This window comes from Chiloscyllium plagiosum, chromosome 3, assembly GCF_004010195.1.
Source record: "Chiloscyllium plagiosum isolate BGI_BamShark_2017 chromosome 3, ASM401019v2, whole genome shotgun sequence".
In the NCBI taxonomy this organism is placed as follows: domain Eukaryota; kingdom Metazoa; phylum Chordata; class Chondrichthyes; order Orectolobiformes; family Hemiscylliidae; genus Chiloscyllium; species Chiloscyllium plagiosum.
Window position 1 is genome coordinate 40195588 of NC_057712.1, and position 18514 is coordinate 40214101.

Below are 18514 nucleotides of genomic sequence, written 5' to 3' on the forward strand. Positions count from 1 at the left end.
TTACTCAGCGAGTCGTTTGTTCATGGAATGCCCTGCCAGTAGCAGTGGTGGACTCTCCCTATTATGGGTACTTAAGCGGGCATTGGATAGGCATATGGAGGATAGTGGGCTAGTGTAGGTTAGGTGGGCTTGGATCGGCGCAACATCGAGGGCCGAAGGGCCTGTACTGCGCTGTATTCTTCTATGTTCTAAAGGCTGCTCACCTTCCCATACCACAACAGCCTGTAAAATGTGACTAATTCAGCCACGGTGCCTTGCAGACAAATGCCACAGGGACCTTTGCTGAGCCTGATCCTGACTCTGTTCCAACAGCCATGTCTGGTAAAAGGCTTGCTGAATGGTTTTAGAATTGTGGTGGATTTTACCCATGCCTGCTACCAGTGTCAAAACACAGATAAAGCGAGGCTTTTAAAATAAAACACAGAACTGTGGGATGCTGGAGACCTGAAAACAAAAACAGGATTTACTGGCAGAACTGCCAGTTCTGAAGTAGTCACTTGGCTCAAAATATTAACTCTGCTTTCTTCCTGCAGATACTGCCAGAGCTGCTAAATTTCACCAGCAATTTCTGTTTTTGTTTCAAAGAGAAGACTTATTGCATTTGCTGTTCATGAGGTTATACTGTACATCTCAATAATAGTCATCACAGTTCACTTGCAGCACTGAAGAAAGCTATTTGCCCTATTGTGCCTAAGCTGATTTTGGGGAGTTAGGGTGTCAGGGAAGCACATCTGAGATTGTGAATCTGGGATATCTGGCATTTCAATCCTAGTGTCTATCAAAACTGAAACCATACATCTGGACTAAGTAAGCTGTTGTTGTAGAGTACTTTGAGACATCTTCAGCATAAGGTGAGGGTCTGTCTGAATTCATGCTCCCTTCCAACCCTGTAAACAAGGCCATTTGCATCACTTCAGCACAGGCTGAGGACTGAGAGTGGGCACTTGCTGACACGTGATTCTGAAGTTTAATGGTGGGATTACTAAGCAAACAATTTCTTGATCCTTTTCTAAAGTACATGGTGAACAGTATTTTTCCTAAGAAAATGGAAGACAGACAATGTGTTAGAAATTATCCAAATGAATGGCTACTGGGCAAGAACAGGAAGTTCCAGAATCTCAGATCCCAAAATTCCAAACTGCATTAAAGCTAGATCGGAAAAAAGTTTTAGCATCTTTCCTAACCTCAGGAATCCCAAAAAGCTTGAAGTTCTTTTGAAGAGTTTTGCCTCCTACAGTTGTAATGTAGGAAATGTGGCAGCCATTTTGTGTACAGCAAGCTCTCAGAAACAATAAGATAATGACCACAGATGTTCCACCCCAATCCTCATCTGGTTTAGATGAAGGACATTTTGTACCATTCTCTTATATAAGTGGCAGAGGCTGGCAGGTAAGGATGGTCAGTGGATTTTCTGGATATTCACTTCACATAAAGGAGGAACAGTTCGGGGATGGTGGGGTGATTTCCCAGACTGGCCCATAAATTCTGCCCCTGCTCTGTGAACAACACTGAAGAGTTAGAGTGTCCTTTTGAGGATCCCCAAATAATGTCAACTGTCCCCGCACTCCCCACATTTCCCCCCCCCCCCCCCGCCACTGTCCAACAACTTCCTCCCCCCAAACCTCACCCTCGACCAAGGACAGATTTGATTATCTCTTCTCAAAGCAGTAGATTTCCTTACAGTCATTTTGTTGTTATTCTCCTGGTACAGGTATACTTGTCTTCTTGCTCCTAATAATAAGTCTAAGGAAGGAGAAAGATGCTTGTGGGTACTGTTGAATTCATCATCACCCATCTCCATGATTTGGGAGGATAACCTTGGGAAACTACTCTACAAGGGGTTGGGACCCCTCCAGGGAAATTCAGGACTGTTGCAAGGAATTAAACGGGCAGCGAGAACAGTAAGTGCAGAGGGATCAGTAACTGCATGCCATCAGAGCTTCATATCTAACTGCCTCTAAAGTTTGGTGTCTGCATGAAAATAAGGAACCAAGTCTGTCCCTTTCACTGGGTAGATTGAAGCTTGCCTTTTAAACAGTTTATGTTGAGCAGTGCCTACAGTCTCTCCATCTGTTAGGGGGAGAGGTGGAGTTTTCTCAGTTACGAGGCTGAGAATTGAATTCTTGACAGATATTGTGCACAATCCGGGAAACGAATTGAAATAAGTTGTCAAACTCATCAACAAAGAAGGAATGGTCCTTCTTGGGGTCTGATGCAATGTACTCCAGCTCATCCATCGCTGCCCAGGCAATGCCTACAGCATATGCAATCACACCTGCAAACAAAAAACAAGTAATCAGACTTCTTACATCGAATTATAGCACAGAAACACAGAGCTCCATGCCAGTATCTGTCCTTGATTTGAGCCAATTTAATTCATCTCCCCCTATCACTATATCTTTCTATTCCTTTCTCCTTCAACTGCTTATCACATGCCCCCTGCAAGACATTAAAATTCTTTGTGCCTCTACATTCCCATCACTCTCCAGCTGAAGAATTTACCCCTCAATTTCTTCTTGAATTTATTAGTGACAAGCCTATATTTACGATTTCTGCTTTTCGAAACCTCCACAAGTGGAGATATTTTCCTGGAGTTGACCCAATCAATGGCTCCACTATTTTAAAACCTTCTATTAGGACTAGTGACTTCCACCCAAAATGTTAAAAGGAACAGATAAAGTTGAAACCGAAAAATCATTCCTGCTGTTCAGGAAAGTTTGAGATCGTGATCGGTGTCTGAAGACGTGAACCAAACTATTCAGCAGTAGTTAATCATGGAACTACCTCTCTCCACCCAACATCAGCAGGGATTGAGGTGATATGATTGAGCCCATCAGGGTCAACCTGTCCAGATTGATTGGGCCTGTCACTCAGAAGATTTATGAAGATAATGCCAGGGTTGAGAGTTCGGATCACAGGAACTGTCCCTTTAGCCCCTCAGGTCTGAACTACCATTCAGTAAGATCCATGTCTGAGCTTCATATGTGCTGAGTATCCCTTGATATCTGTGGATAACAAAGACCCATCATCTCAGATTTAACATTTCCAGTTGGATTAGCAATGATTCCCATTTTCAAAGCAAGTTCCAAGCATTTAGCACCTTTCTGTGGAGAGAGGTAGTTCCATGATTAACTACTGCTGAATAGTTTGGTTCACGTCTTCAGACACCGATCACGATCTCAAACTTTCCTGAACAGCAGGAATGATTTTTCGGTTTCAACTTTATCTGTTCCTTTTAACATTTTGAGAATTTCTAACAACTCACCCCTTAATCATCTAAATTCCTGGGAATAGCACTGTATTTTATGTAATTTCTCTAAGGAATTTATCCCTTGGAGTTCAGGTATCACTCTGGTGAATCTATGTTGTAATCCCTCAATGCTGACATACTCTTCCTAAGATGTGGTACCCAGAACTGCTTGAGTATTCCAGGTTAGGCCTATCTTAGAATTTAAACTTTAGGTTTTTGAGTCCCATAAATATAAAGGTCAGTGTTAATTAAGTTTCAGATTATTCTATATGTTTTGTGACATTTTTATCATTTATGTGCATGCACCTTCCAAACCTCACTGAGGTTTCAATGGCTAACACTCCCACCCTTATTGGCCGTAAAATAAATGACCTCATATTTTCTTACATCGAAAACCATTCACCAGAATTTTGGCCATTCACTTAATCTATCAATGTCTCTGTAATTAAGTTTCATCTACAGTGCTTGAAACAATATTCATCTTCAAGTTATCAAAACAAAATACTGTAGATGCTGGAGATCAGAAATAAAACCAAAGGGCTGGAGAAACTCAGCATCTGTGGAGAGTTAATGCTTCAAGACCAATGACTCTTTGTCAGAAAAAATCTTTGTGATATTGGTGAATGTTTATAGGTAAAGGAATAAAAGTATAACATATATTGTTAATAAATACTGTGAATAATTCAAACACCTCTACTCCCATTCTGTCAATAAGAGCTACCTGCCTATTATTCCTACTTCCTGTCTCCTGCCTTTGACCAACTTTCTGAACAAGTTAAAAGTTTACCTTCAAATCCATGAGCTTCTAGTTTAACTAACAATCTCATGAGGCACTTTATCAAACGCCTTCTGAAAATCCATAAAACTAACAGCCATGGACAGTCCCCTTTCCACATCTACAGTCAGCTCTTCGCAAAATTCAATCAGGCGTTTCAGGCAGAGCCTGCCCCTTACTAGGCCGTGCTGGTTTCCTCTGGTTGGGTGAATATTCCCGTCACCTGTTCTATAATTGGAGATTCCAGCAGGGGCTTGGTGTTTAGGTGTCACCGGGATCTACGTCAGGGAGTGTTTGCCTTTTTAATGCATAAACTGGTCCTGCATTCCTCTATCTGAGCTGTTAACAGATTTGCACAGCTTACTGTGGACAATCTATCTCATCCCATTGTAGTCAGCCTTCCCCAAAGCTAGAATCCTAGTAGACATTAGTAGTTATGTGCAGAAATTGGGATTAGTCACAGATTAAATAGGTTAAGAGAGATTTAATAAATTATACAGAGTTATAAAACAGTTTTGGGTGAGTAAATGCAGAGTAACTGTTTCCACGGCTGGAGGGTCAGTAATCAGAGGAGACAGGGTCAAGGGACTTAGCAAAAGAATGAGAGATAACATGAGGAAAATTGTTTTGATGCAGTGAATTGTTACTGTAGAGAAAGCAGAATCTCAAAGGGTGGTGCAGGAAACTCGATAATAACTTTCCAAAGACAATTGGACAAAAACTAGAAAAGGGAGTGTTTATAATTGTTCAGATCTGATTATGTGTTCTCTCTCCCAAATACCAGTACAGTATCAGTCTGAGCCCTGTCCCCAGTACAGTGTCATCTGGAGCCCCTGTCCCCAGTACAGTGTCACTGTGAGCTCTGTCCCCAGTGCAGTGTCACTGGGAGCCCTGTCCCCTGTACAGTGTCACTCTGAGCTCTGACTCCTGTACAGAGTCACTGAGAGCGCTGTCCCCAGTGCAGTGTCACTGGGAGCCCAGTCCCCAGTACAGTGTCACTCTGAGCTCTGTCCCCAGTACAGTATCACACTGAGCTCTGTTCCCTGTACAGTGTCACTCTGAGCTCTGTCTCCTGTACAGTGTCACTGAGAGCGCTGTCGCCTGTATAGTGTCACTGGGAGCCCTCTCCCCAGTGCAGTATCACTCTGAGCCCAGTCCCCAGTACAGTGTCATTCTGAGCTCTGTCCGAAGTACAGTGTCACACTGAGCTCTATGCCCTGTACTGTGTCACTGGGAGCCTTGTGCCCTGTACACCCTCACTCTGAGCTCTGTCCCCAGTACAGTGTCACTCTGAGCCCAGTCCCAATACAGTGTCACACTGAGCTCTATGCCCTGTACAGTGTCACGGGGAACCCTGTCCCCAGTACAGTGTCATTGGGAGCCCTGTCCCCAGTACAGTATCACTCTGAGCTCTGTCCCTTGTACAGTGTCACTGGGAGCCCTGTCCCCTGTACAGTGTCACTCTGAGCCCAGTCCCCAGTACAGTGTCACACTGAGCTTATGCCCTGTGCAGTGTCACTGGGAGCCCTGTGCCCTGTACAGTGTCACTCTGAGCTCTGTTCCCAGTACAGTGTCACACTGAGCTCTATGCCCCGTACTGTGTCTCTGGGAGCCTTGTGCCCTGTACAGCCTCACTCTGAGCTCTGTCCCCAGTACAGTGTCACTCTGAGCCCAGTCCCCAGTACAGTGTCACACTGAGCTCTATGCCCTGTACAGTGTCACGGGGAGCCCTGACCCATGTACAGTCTCACTCTGAGCTCTGTTCCATGTACAGTGTCATTCTGAGCTCTGACCCTCGCCCTTACCGTTGCTGTGAGCCGCACGTGCTGGTTCCCGCACATCATCATAAGACCGTCCATCAGTGATGACAATCATGAGTTTCCTTTTGTTGGGTTTGGAATTGCTGAATAGATGCTTTAATGCATAGCTGACAGCTTCTCCTGTACTGGTGCCACCGCTCCAGTACCTGATGTCCTTGATGGCAGTGGTTAGGGCCTCTTTGGCGCTGTGCTTGTCGAAGCCAAACTCGAGTCTCTGCTCGTAAGTGTACTGCACCACTCCTACCCGTGTCGCTGTGTCAGAAATCTCAAACTCCCGGCTAATGTTGGCCACAAACTGCAGGACAGTGCGGAAGTTGCCGGTGCCCACACTGCTCGAACCGTCCACTACAAAGCCAATGTCAGCCGAGTTGAGGCAGGTCTTGCTGCAGGCCAGCAGTTCGGTATCACATACCCGTTTTACCAATGGGCCCACCGCCTGGTACAGCCTAAACCAGCTGGGCACATTGATGGAGAAGTAGCCATTTGTCCTGCACACAGCCTGGAAAGGATAAGAGAGAGATGTGTAAACTGTATTCCCCTGCATCCTTCACTGCTTTATTCCGATTTTAATCTGCCTTTCTATGTCTCATTGTAATTTCCTGCTCCTATTCTGCGTCAAAACCTAATTAATTGATTAATTGATGTTGGGGCAAGTGGGAGTGAGAAAGACAGCTACGTTGAGAAAGGAAAAGTGAGTGGGGGCAGACAGAAACAGGGTAGCAGAGAAAGAAGCAGACGCAGAGAGTCAGAAGGAGAAAAGATCAGTGAAACGTAGAGGGGCAATGTCAGTGTGGAAGGCAAGCAGACAGAAAGAGGAGGTCATAGTTACCAGGCAGAGAAGGAGGAGACAGTTTGGTTTGTGTTTATGTGGAAATGTCCAGTACCAGTAGTTGATCTCCATGTGGAACATACTATTTCAGTATAGCCCTGTTGAACCTGCAAAGTCCTCCTCACTAACATTTAGGGGCTAGTGCCAAACGTAGGAGAGCTATCTCACAGACTAGTCACGTAACAGCCTGACAGAGTCATGCACATGGAATCATACCTTACCTACAATGTCCCAGACACTACCTTCACCATCCCTGGATATGTCCTGTCCCACTGGCAGGACTGACCCAGCAAAGTTGATGCACAGTAGTATAGAGTCAGGAGGGAGTTGATCAGGGAGTCCTCAGCATTGACTCTGGGCCTCATAAAATCTCATGGCTTCAGGTTAAACATTGGCAGGTGATGGACAATTAAACAACTCATTGGAGGAAGAGATTCCACTAATGATGGAAGAGTACTTTAGTGCAAAAGATAAGGCTGAAGCATTCACAGCAATCTTCAGCCACTGTTGCCAAGTGGACAATCCATCTCAGCCTCCTCCAGTGGACCCCAACAATACATATACCGGTCTTCAGACAATTCGATTCACTCCATCTGATATCAAGAAATGGTTGGGAGTACTGGATAATGTAAAGGCTATGGATCCTGATAACATTGTGGCAATAGTACTGAAGACCTGTGCTCCAGAACTTTCCACTCCCCTAAGCTGTTCCAGTACGGTTACAACACTGGTATCTACACAACTATGTGGAAATTTACCCAGGTATGTCCTGTACAGAAAAAAAACAGGATAAATCCAACCTGGCCAATTACTGTCCTCTCAGTCTATTCTCGATCATCAGTGAAGTGATGGAAGGTTATCTCAACTGCGCTATCAAGCAGCACCTGCTCAGCAACAACCTGCTCAGTGTTGCCCAGTTTGGGTTCCATCAGGGCCACTCAGCTCCTGACCTCATTACAGCCTTGGTTCAAATATGGATAAAAGAGCTGAATTCCAGAGGGTAGAGGATAGTGACGGCCCTTGACGTCACGGCCATATTTGACCAAGTGTGGCATCAAGGAGCCCTAGCAAAGTGGAATTAATGGGTATCGGGGGCTGGAGTATTGTGCTGGAGTACAATTCTGCTGCTGTTGATGGCCTACAGCACCTCATGGATACCCAGTCTTAAGTTGCTAGTTCTGTTCAAAGACTGTCCCATTTAGCACGGTGGTAATGCCACATAACAAGACAACAGGACTTTGTCTCCAATATGTGGTGGTCACTCCCATAAATATGGTCTGGCCAAACACAGCAGATAGATTGGTCAGCAGGAAGTGGAGTATGATTTTCCCCCAGGTTGGTTTCCTCACCACCTGCCACAGACTCAGTCTAGCAGCTATTGCCACCAAGAGTATATTTTACACCCTTGCCACCCTCAGTGCTTCCTCCAAGTGGAGGAACTGATTCTTTTAGAAAAATGGAGCAGATTGAAGATAACCAGGATTGGCTGCCTAATGCCACGTCAAACTTTAATCATTATCTGAAGAGGATGGGGAAAGTTCATGTTTAATAATACTTTTTTGTGAGATAATTTATTTTGACACACGCCTCAGCGGTTAGCACTGCTGCCTCACAGCACTGGGGACCCAGGTTCGATTCCAGCCTCAGTGTGGAGTTTGCACATTCTCCCGGTATCTAAGTGGGTTCTCCGGTTTCTTCCCATAATGCAAAAGATGTACAGGTTAGGTGAATTGGCTATGCTAAATTGTCCAAAGTGTTCAGGGATGTGTAGGTTCGGTGCATTAGTCAGGGGTAAATATAGGATAATAGGGGAGGGGAATGGGGCTGAATGGATTACTTTTCGGAGGGTCAGTGTGGTCTTGTTGGGCCAAAATGGCCAGTTTCCACACTGAAGGGATTTTATGACTTGTAGAAGTTTGTGCGTGTCAGCTATGTTCAGGAGAGTCTTCCTCCACTCCAACACTTGTACCTGAAACGGTCTTCAGGCAGAGAGCAGGTACAGGGCGGCAAGTGGAGTCTATAAACTCTTCTCAAAGGGCGTTGTGTAGTGATTTGAAAAAGAGGAATATTCAAGTGGGAATGGGGGAAGAGAGGAGGAAAGTGAGGTTCAACACTTAACTCACTGCAGAAGCCAAACTGACAGATTCAGTTGGATGGTTTTGACACTTTTACAGCTCGACCACAGCCAACAGCATAGAGAAGACAATATTCACAGGTCTGGCCATTAATAGCACATGGGAACACTGATGTAGCTTTTGTGTACAGACCCACCAGCTTTGAGCTAAACCCTATGTTAATTATCAACTTTTGCGAGAACATTACAAGAAATAAATGCCAGGCACTTCACATCCCTAAATTGGAGGGCACACCAATTGACACGGATACCATTCCACCATGCTGTGGCTGGCCCACAATCACTGCATCCAGATCACATGACTTCACCTTGTCCACGAAGTCTCTCTCGACCAAGTCCTGCCTCTCGCTCTGGTCTGCACCTTCCACTGTGATGAAGAAGATGTTGATGCCGGACTCACGGGCGAGGCGGGCAGCTTCTTCCACCTTGTCCGTGGGCCACCCATCAACCAGGACCACCACCACATTGGGCGCTCCTCCACGATTCCCCTGCTGCTCGGAAAAGAAGTTCCCAAGGGTGTGACTGAGCGCTCTCCCTGCAAGAAGAAAGATTCCATACCTTCCAGTCAATCCTTCAGTTTGCACTGAGTCTTATATGATTCATAGTGGCCTGTGGCATCAATGATTATTGCACTGCATTGAAGCATGGAGAAAGTGAGGACTGCAGATGCTGGAGACCAGAGTTAAAAAATGTGATGCTGGAAAAACACAGCAGGCCAGGCAGCATCCGAGGAGCAGGAGAATCGACGTTTCGGGCATAATTCCTGAAGAAGGGCTTATGCCCGAAACGTCGATTCTCCTGATCCTCGGATGCTGCCTGGCCTGCTGTGTTTTTCCAGCATCACATTTTTCAACTGCATTGAAGCATGTCCTGGAACTTCAGCTGATCCAGTTAATTGTGATGTTAAACTTATGATGGAGGCTTAGCTTTGTGTCTCAAGAGGTTAAGGGAGGGCACTCGAAGGAGATGAAGGCAGATCCACCAACTGTGCTGCAAAGGGTTTCTCTCAAGCAGGCAAGAATCAAGGGGAGGAGAGGAGGGAAGTTTTCCACAAGAACAGAATGAAACAAGCAATCCTTCAATCAAATTTGAATGCATGTCCTTTTGAAATCTAGAGAGCTATCCATCAGGTTTTAAATAGTCAGTATTAAAACACAATCACAAGCATGGCTACTTTTAACAATCTCTTCAAGATGTTGCATAGAGCAGTTAAATACCTGAAAGACAAGCCCTGTCCAGCAGGATATAAAGAACTGTTCTCATGAGAATTAAACTTTGTCCACAGGTATCCTCCAAATGTTGCAGACAGTGTTGCGGCACGTGTTGCTAATGTGTCCTAACCAGTGACTCGGTGATATTGTTAACATCATGTAGTTAAATCAGTAATGTGCATTTACTTTTAAACTAAGCCCGACATCTTACAAGAGACCACGAGCATCTTGATGTATTGTAAGTAGCTTCCAAATGAAATCTGATCTAATCTTTTTAATTGAAGCCGAGTCAACCTTCTACTGAGTACATTGTGTAGGTATCCTTCCCCACTCGGTATCAGTGATGCAACTAATACCAATAAGCAGGACTACTGTCAGCGAATCGAGCCGCAGGATATTGGCAATACTGGTAACCAATGTTAAAACACCCAACTCCTGGGCTGGAGATCTGCTCTAAACTCACTGATACCACCTTTCTCCAACTGTTGGAAGGTGCAAGATTAGATATGTGAGCACACATTGGGAAGGGTATGGTACTTACCCACGTTGGAGACACCACCTCGCTGTGGAATCTTCTCAATGGCATTTTGAAGATCATCTGAGTTTCGGTAAGTCTGGAGGTTGAACTCCGTGCTAGCATTATTCCTGGAATGACAAAAAGTCAATTTTTTAGATTAGATTAGATTAGATTACAGTGTGGAAACAGGCCCTTCGGCCCAACAAGTCCACACCGACTAAGTCTGGAGGTTGAACTCCGTGCTAGCATTATTCCTGGAATGACAAAAAGTCAATGTTGTCCAATATCTGGCAAAATGAAGGGAGAGTCATGTGGATTTGTATAGCACCTATCATGATCTCAGAAAGTGCCAAAGTGCTCCTTTTCCCCTCCTGATTGTTTGCAATCTTCTCATATTGAGGAGAGATTTTGGTGCTACTCACCCAAACTGAACGATGCCAATCAATGGACCTGCTATTCCAATGTCAAGGGCTTGAGCAATCTTCATCAGGAAACTCTTCTGAATACGAAACCTCCGCCTTCCAATGCTCCAACTTCCATCCATCAGGAACGCAAGGTCAATCTTGCAATCTGCAATGGTGAAAACAGCAGTGCCTTATTCCTAAACCTGACAGCTGACCTAATACTGCACAGGAGAGGCTTCAAAGGTTGTGATAATGCTGGAAATACTCAGCAGATTGGTCAGCTTCTGTGGAGAGGGAGACAGAGTTAACATTTCAGTTCGGTGAGTTTTCATCAAAACTCAGGAGATCTTTTAGGGCATTGAAAACGGTTGATAATGGGAGAAGTTACTTTCTCAGGCATGGTGTTCCATAACCATAGGAGATGGTTGTTTTTAAAATCAATACCCCTGGAGCAGGTAGGACCTGACCCCAAGCTTCCTGGTCCTGAGCTAAGGACATGACCACAACAGCTATTAAACTGAGGGTTTAGCTAGACCATTTGGGGAAGTACTGCTGTAAACCAGCAATGCTCGACAAGCCGGATATGTTGTACCTGAACAGAACTGGAACGGGGAACCTTGTGGGGTGTTCTGTTAGTGCAGTGGGAAGAGCTTTAAATTGATTCCGCAGGAGTACAGGAAACAGGAAAGTGTATCAGGGAGGAATAGTAGGCTGCACAAAACCCTGGAAGAAAGTGAGGACAGCAGATGCTGGAGATCAGAGTCGAGAGTACGGTGCTGGAAAAGCACAGCAGGTCAGGCAGCATCCGAGGAGCAGGAGAATTGACATTTCGGGCATAAGCCCTTCATCAGGAATGCACAAAACCCTAGGAAAGACAGATATCATTAGGATAGAGAACAATAAGTTAATGGGGGAGTGGCAATCAAGTCTAAATCAAGTTTACACCAATCGATTGTAAATGCACAGAATATAGTAAGTAAGATTGGGGAGCTACAGGTCCATATCATCATCTGAGATTATAATGTTGTGACAATAATAGAAACCTGGCTTAAGTAAGTATGTTAAATATTCCTGGTTAGAAACTCTTCAGAAAAGTTAGGAGAGGAATCAAAAGTATGAGTGACATTTTTGGTTAAGTAGGGCATTATAGTGTGGCAGAGAGGATGTCCCAGAGGGTTCAAAGGCACAGTTGATTGGGCTAGAACTAAGCAACAGAAAGGGTACAGTTACATTGCTCGGTGTGGTCTATAGACCATCGACTAGTAAAAATGGTGTGGAGGAACAAATCTGCAGACAAAATACAGTGAGACACAAAGGTCAGACAGTAGCTACAATAGAGCACTTTAATTAGCCAAGCATGGACTAGGATTGTAGTGGAGTAAAAAGCAGTGAGGGGCAAGTGTTCCTAAGTTGTGTTCAGGACAATTTCCGACAGCTGCATGTGTCCAATCCAACAAAAAAGAAGACATTGCTAGGTCTAATTCTTGTGAATGAGGTAGACCAAGTTGGTCAAATAACTGTTGGAGAATATTTGGGGGATGGTGATAATTGCATCACAAAGCACAAAGGATAACCCAAAGTAAGAATAATAACTGGAAGCGAGCTGACTTCAATGGGCCAAGACAGAACGGAGCTGAATAGACTGAAACCGAAGGTTAGGGAAAATAAATTGTATCTGAAAATGGACCACCTCCAAAGAGGGGGGGTGGTTCAGTCACAATCAAGGTAGTTTCTCTCAAAAGGGAAAGTTAAAAGGTAGGAAAATACAAATCCAGAGCTCCCTGGACAACAAAAGGGATAAGGACTACAATAAAGAACAGTGAGAAATTGAGAACCATTAAGAGTACAAAAGTCTTTGGGGAACTGACTAATACAGATTGAGAGAAAAGACTAACAGCTACCATAACGGAATCCCAGAGTCTGCAATAGGCCCAAAAACAGTAAAATTGTGGCTAAAAATAAAGGTAGGGTCCAAAAGGTGGATTTACACGTGGAGTCAGGGGGCAAGGTTGAAATGTTAAATTAATACTTTGCCTTTCAAAAGAAGGAGATGCTGCCCAGGCCATAGTGACAGTGGGGGAACATCCGTCAATAAAAGGGTTCAGAATTGATAAGGAGCGATTTTGGATAGAGTATCGATTCTTCAAGTTGATAAGATACTGGGACCAGATGAGATGCATCCAAGGATATTGAGGGACGTGAGAGTGGAAAGTGCTGAGGAACTGGCTAAAATCTTTCAGACTTCCCTGGTTCCTGAGGTGCTGTTGGAGAACTACAAGCTTTCAAAAGGGATTGTAAGAGCAGCAATTACTGGGCAGCCAGTTTAACCTAAATGGTAGGCAAGCTTCTAGAAACAATTCTTTAGAAAATAATTAATAGTTATATGGGAAAACAAAGAGCCTGCACCTATCTCTAAAGGGAAAATACTGTCTGACTAACTTGCTGGTGTTATTGGAAAAAATAATAGAGTGTTGATGAGGTGTACATGGATTTCCAGGATGGGTTTAATACAGTGTCACATAATGGTCAATTGATTTTTTTTAGCTTGAGGAAGGTTTGTAGTGGAGTTCCCCAGAGTTTGGCTTGGTACCTTACCTTCCCTGATACACATTAATGATCTAGATCTCAATATGCAGGGGACAATTTCAAAGTTTGCAGATGATGTGAAACTTGGGAGAATTGTAAATTCTGAAGAGGAAAGTGTACAACTCCAAAAGGACATTGATAAGTTGCCGAAATGTGCTGATAGGTGGCAGATCAAGTTTAATACGAGGCAAGTCTGTGGTGATTCCTTTCAGTAGAAGAACATGAAGGTCCAGTATAAAATAAAGAGTGTGTGGAAGCAGAGAATCATACAGCTTGGAAACAGACACCTCAGTCCAACTCAACCATGTTCCCAAACTAAACTAGTCCCATTTGCCTGCATTTGGCCCATATCCCTCTAAATCTTTCCTATTCATGTACCTGTCCAAATGTCTTTTAAATGTTGTAATTGTACTTGCATCTACTACTTTCACTGGAAGTTCATTCCACATAAGAACACCCTCTGTGTGAAAAGTTGCCCCTCAGGTCCCTTTCAAATCTTTCTCCTCTTCTTAAAAATACTCCCTCTGGTTTTGAACTCCCCTATCCCAGGGAAAAGAAATTGGCTAATCACCAAATCTATGCCCCTTATGATTTTATAAACCTCTATAAGGTCACCCTTCAACCTCCTATGCTCCAGTGAAAAAAGTCTCAGCCTATCTTTATAACTCAAACCCTCCAGTCCTGGTAACATTCTTGTAAATCGTTTCTGCATCTTCTCAAATTTAATAATATCCTTCTTACAGCAGAGTGACCAGAACTGTACACAGTACACCAAAATGGCCTCACCAACATCCTGTACAACTGCAACATGACAGCCTATCCCCTACACCCAATGGTTTGAGCAATGAAGGTAAGTGTGCCTTCTTAACCACCCTGTCTACCTGTGATGCAACTTTCAAGGACCTATACACCTGAACCCCTAAGTCTCTCTGTTCTACAACACTACCCAGGGCCCTACTATTAACTCTGCAAGTCCTGCCCCTGTTCATCTTACCAAAATGCAACACCTCCCATTTATTCAAATAAAACTCCATCTACCACTCCTCAGCCCATTGGCCTAAATGATCAAGATCTCTTTGTAATCTTAGATAACCTTCTTCACTGTCTACTGTACGACCAATTTTGGTGTCATCCACAAACTTGCTAACCATGCTTCCTATATAATTCAAATCGATAACAAACGACAAACAACAGTAGACCCATTTACGGACCAAAGCTGATCTCAGGCTTCCAGACTGAAAACCAATCCTCCGACAGCACCTTTGACTCCTGCTGTCAAGCTAACATTATATCCAATTGGCAAGCTCTCCCTAAGTCCCATGTGACCTAACTTTACTAATTAATCCACCATGCAGAACCATGTCAAGGCTTTACTAAGTCCACATAGATAACTTGTATTACTCTGCCCTCATCTATCTTCATGGTCATATCCTCAAAAGACTTGGTTAAGTTTGTGAGACACGATTTCCCATGCACAAAGCCACACTGACTATCCTCAACTGTCCTTGCCTCTCCAAATGCATGTTAACCCTGTCTCTCAGAATCCCCTCCAACAACTCACCCATTGACATCAGATTCACCAATCAGCCACCCTTCAGTCTTTCATCACCTCACTCATGGTTGTAGATGATATAAATGTCTTTGCTATGGGCCTGTAATTTCTTCCCTAGCTTCCCACAATATCCTGGGATATACTTGATCAGGTCTCAGAGATTTATCTACTTTTATGTTTTTTTAGGATCACAAGCACCTTCTCTTGTGTAATGTAGTCTCTCTTCAATAATCACTATTTATTTCCCCAAGTTCCCCATCTTCCATGTCTTTCTACACAGTAAATACTGAGTCCTGGATGTATATGTACATAATTCACTATAGGTGGCAGGACAGGTCCAGTGAGCAGTTAATAAAGCAGACAGTATTCATCGGTTTTATTGATAGGGACACAGAGTACAGGAACAAACAGGTTTGTGCTTACATTTCTGAGCTGTACATTTTAGGATGGACATGAATGCATTGGAAAGAGTGTAGAAGGAGGCTAACAGAACAGTTCCAGGGTTATAGAGATAGGTTGGAGGCAATTTTCTTTGGAGAGGAGAAAGCTAAGGGGACATTTGTTTGGAACTTTCAAAGTCATGAGTGGATTGGATAGAATAGACAAGGAGAAACTGTTGCGTCTCATAAGAATTGATAACTAGAGGGCACAGATAAGGTCATTTTCGGAAGAAGCAAATGTGATGTGAGAAAAATGTTTTCTCAGACAGTGAGTATTTACGGTAAGGAATCCACTGTCTGAAAGTGTGGTGGAGGCAAGTTCAACTGAGGCATTCAAGAGGGGATTAGATAATTATTTAAGTACAATTTGTGGGGTAATGGGGAAAAGTCATGAAGCTATAATGTTCATTCAGAGAGATAGTGCAAACACAATGGGCTGATTGGTCTCTTCTGATATTTTGTTATTCTTTGCAGCATCTTGATAGAACTAAATGGTTAACTTGACCAATTCAAAGAATAATTCAGAGTCAACTTTGTTGATGTGAAACTGGAATTATGTACACGTCAGACCGATTGGCAAAAAGAGCAGCCAAATGTACAACAGGTTTAGCCAGAGGACTGAAGGGTATGGCAAAGGTTATAAATGACAATCTAATCAAAAAGCCTCTCATTTCCATGCTTCTATGGTTTGTTTTTTTCCCCTTCTGAAGGTTAATCTTTTAATTCCCAGAGACATCAAGATGATTCAGGACAGTCAGTTATTCTGCTGAATATACAGATTTTTACAGGTCTAACGCATTTCCCTGACACCCAGTATCTGGGAATGTTCTCCATCTACCTCCATATCTGGGTAGCTTTAAGTTGAGGCAATTTTGGATAGTGGGAAGATTCCATCTCCCTGTTCCTCCCCTGTCCTCATCTTCACTCCATCACCACCCCCAAACAAGCAGATCCAGCCACATAGTCTCCTGGGTCAAGTGAAAAACAGCAAATTCAGGGTCAATCAAGGAAAAGGAATTCTCTGGAAAAATCCTTCCAATCAAAAAACTCAAAACTAAAAGCAGAGAGCCCCATTTGCTCAGTTGTCACTTTTGCAACAAAAAAAATTGTATTTTCCTCAGTCTACCTTGGACAAGCTTTTTCGAGATGTCAATCACTCTTTAAAAGGCTTGGCAAGGGTTATAGGTAACATTATCAGAGGAAAACTTTTTTAAAAACACAATTTATGGGCTCATATTCTTGGAAGCGTTAAACTATTTTGCTTGGAAGTTGACAGGCTTATAGAAAATGGAGTCGTGAGTGTGGTGCTGGAAAGACACAGCAGGTCAGGCAGCATCCGAAGGAGCAGGAGAGTCGATGTTTTGGACATCAGCCCTACATCAGGAATGATTCATTCCTGATGTAGGGCTTACGGCCAAAATGTCGATTCTCCTGCTCCTCGGAAGTTGCCTGACCTGCTGTGTCTTTCCAGCACCACACTCTCGACTCTGATGTCCAGCATCTGTAGTCCTCACTTTCTCCTGATACAAAATGGAGTTGACTAGATTTATTGTCTGGAGAAAAATGGTTTAAGATGCTCCAATGGACTGCAGAGATCCTGGTCAACCTTGTCTCATTCATTTCAATGGAAGGTCTCTCCCTAACCTCTCAGAGGCGAAGAATTAATGACGCCATGTGGTGGCCTCAGCCTTGAAGGATTCACATCAGGAACAGTAAATAAAAGTCTGCACTTCAATAGAATTCAAGCCTGGATATCAAAGCATGCACCTTACCTACTGTCCATCAAAAATAGTGGGGTAGTAAGTTGTGCAAAATTTTCAATGTGTTCTCCCACCACTTTTGTTTGGGAGCATTTGTATAATTGAGCCCATGATTTCGGTGTGGCCAGTGATAGAGGGGAATTTCACTTTATTGTTTTGCTATCTAATGCTTTAGTCATTTCAAGAGGCAAGAAACTAGATACTTGGATCTCCTTGCGAAATTGGGTCCTCAATGATGTCTTGGTCCTTTCTGCTGAAGCCTGGTTAGAAAGAATATGTAAAATCAGTGCATTTATCAGCATTGGCTCCTCCTGATCTTCTACACAACTAAACATCATGTCTCAGGACTTGGGGCAGAACATCTGAACATCTCCCTGTGATTGCTGTCAGGACATGTCACCTTGGACACTCAATGCACTCCTGGTCAACCTGATATCATAAACCTGAACCTGAACGTCCTAATGCCAATCTCCGATTCGAGCATCCTGTGCATCCTCAATTATAACTGCAGCACCATTTGTGGTCACGCCTTGAGGTGTCGAAGGACTAAATTCCAGAATTCCCTCTTAGACCCCACTAACTCTTCAACCTTCTTTGCTCCTGTAAGGGCTGCAAACTTTCAGACATCGTCTCTAGAATGTCCTATGTGTCGAATCCCGTTTGATGATGCTGCTATGATATGCACTGAGGTGCTTTATTATGTTTTTTATTCAGTCACAGGATGTGGGCATGTACAGGCTGAGCCAGCATTTGCTGCCTGTCCCTAAGTGCCAGAAGGCAGCCTAGAATCAACCACAATGCTGAGGCTCTGAAGTCATGTGTAGGCCAGACGCGGTAGGAACGGTAATTTCATTCCCTGAAGAACATTAGGTGAACTGGATGTATTTTCCCAACAATCGACAGTGGTTTCATGGTCACCATTAACCCTTGGTTCCAGATTCTTTATTGAATTCAAATTCCAACAATGGCTATGGTGGGATTTTAACCTGGCTCCCAAGAACATTAGCTGAGTTTCAGGATTTCAGGATTAATAGCCTAACAATAATACCACAAGGCTAAGGACTCTCTTGGAAGAAGAAATGCTATGTAAATTTAAGTTGGTGTTGTTGTTGACTTATTAAAGTGACCTTCAGTATCAGAGGAACAGCCTCCCCCCTCATCCTTGTTCCCACTCCGCTTCACTCTTGACCGCTCCCCCTCCCCCCCCACCCCCCACCACCACCAAACGCTGATGTA

General features: G+C 43.8%; 1 protein-coding gene across 3 annotated transcripts in view; it reads right to left on the minus strand.

Annotated features, from left to right (window-relative positions):
* Positions 1–1600: 1600 nt before the first annotated feature.
* Positions 1601–18514, minus strand: part of vit (vitrin) — a 55647-nt gene continuing 38733 nt past the window's right edge. For all 3 annotated transcript variants that reach the window (XM_043680687.1, XM_043680679.1, XM_043680695.1), the window contains 6 exons: positions 17482–17538; positions 10959–11106; positions 10561–10664; positions 9117–9343; positions 5831–6344; positions 1601–2275 (listed from right to left, as the gene is read on the minus strand). In XM_043680687.1, the coding sequence (XP_043536622.1) occupies positions 2097–2275; positions 5831–6344; positions 9117–9343; positions 10561–10664; positions 10959–11106; positions 17482–17538 (1229 nt within the window). In that variant the 3' untranslated portion in view covers positions 1601–2096. The remainder of the gene's footprint in view (positions 2276–5830; positions 6345–9116; positions 9344–10560; positions 10665–10958; positions 11107–17481; positions 17539–18514) is intronic.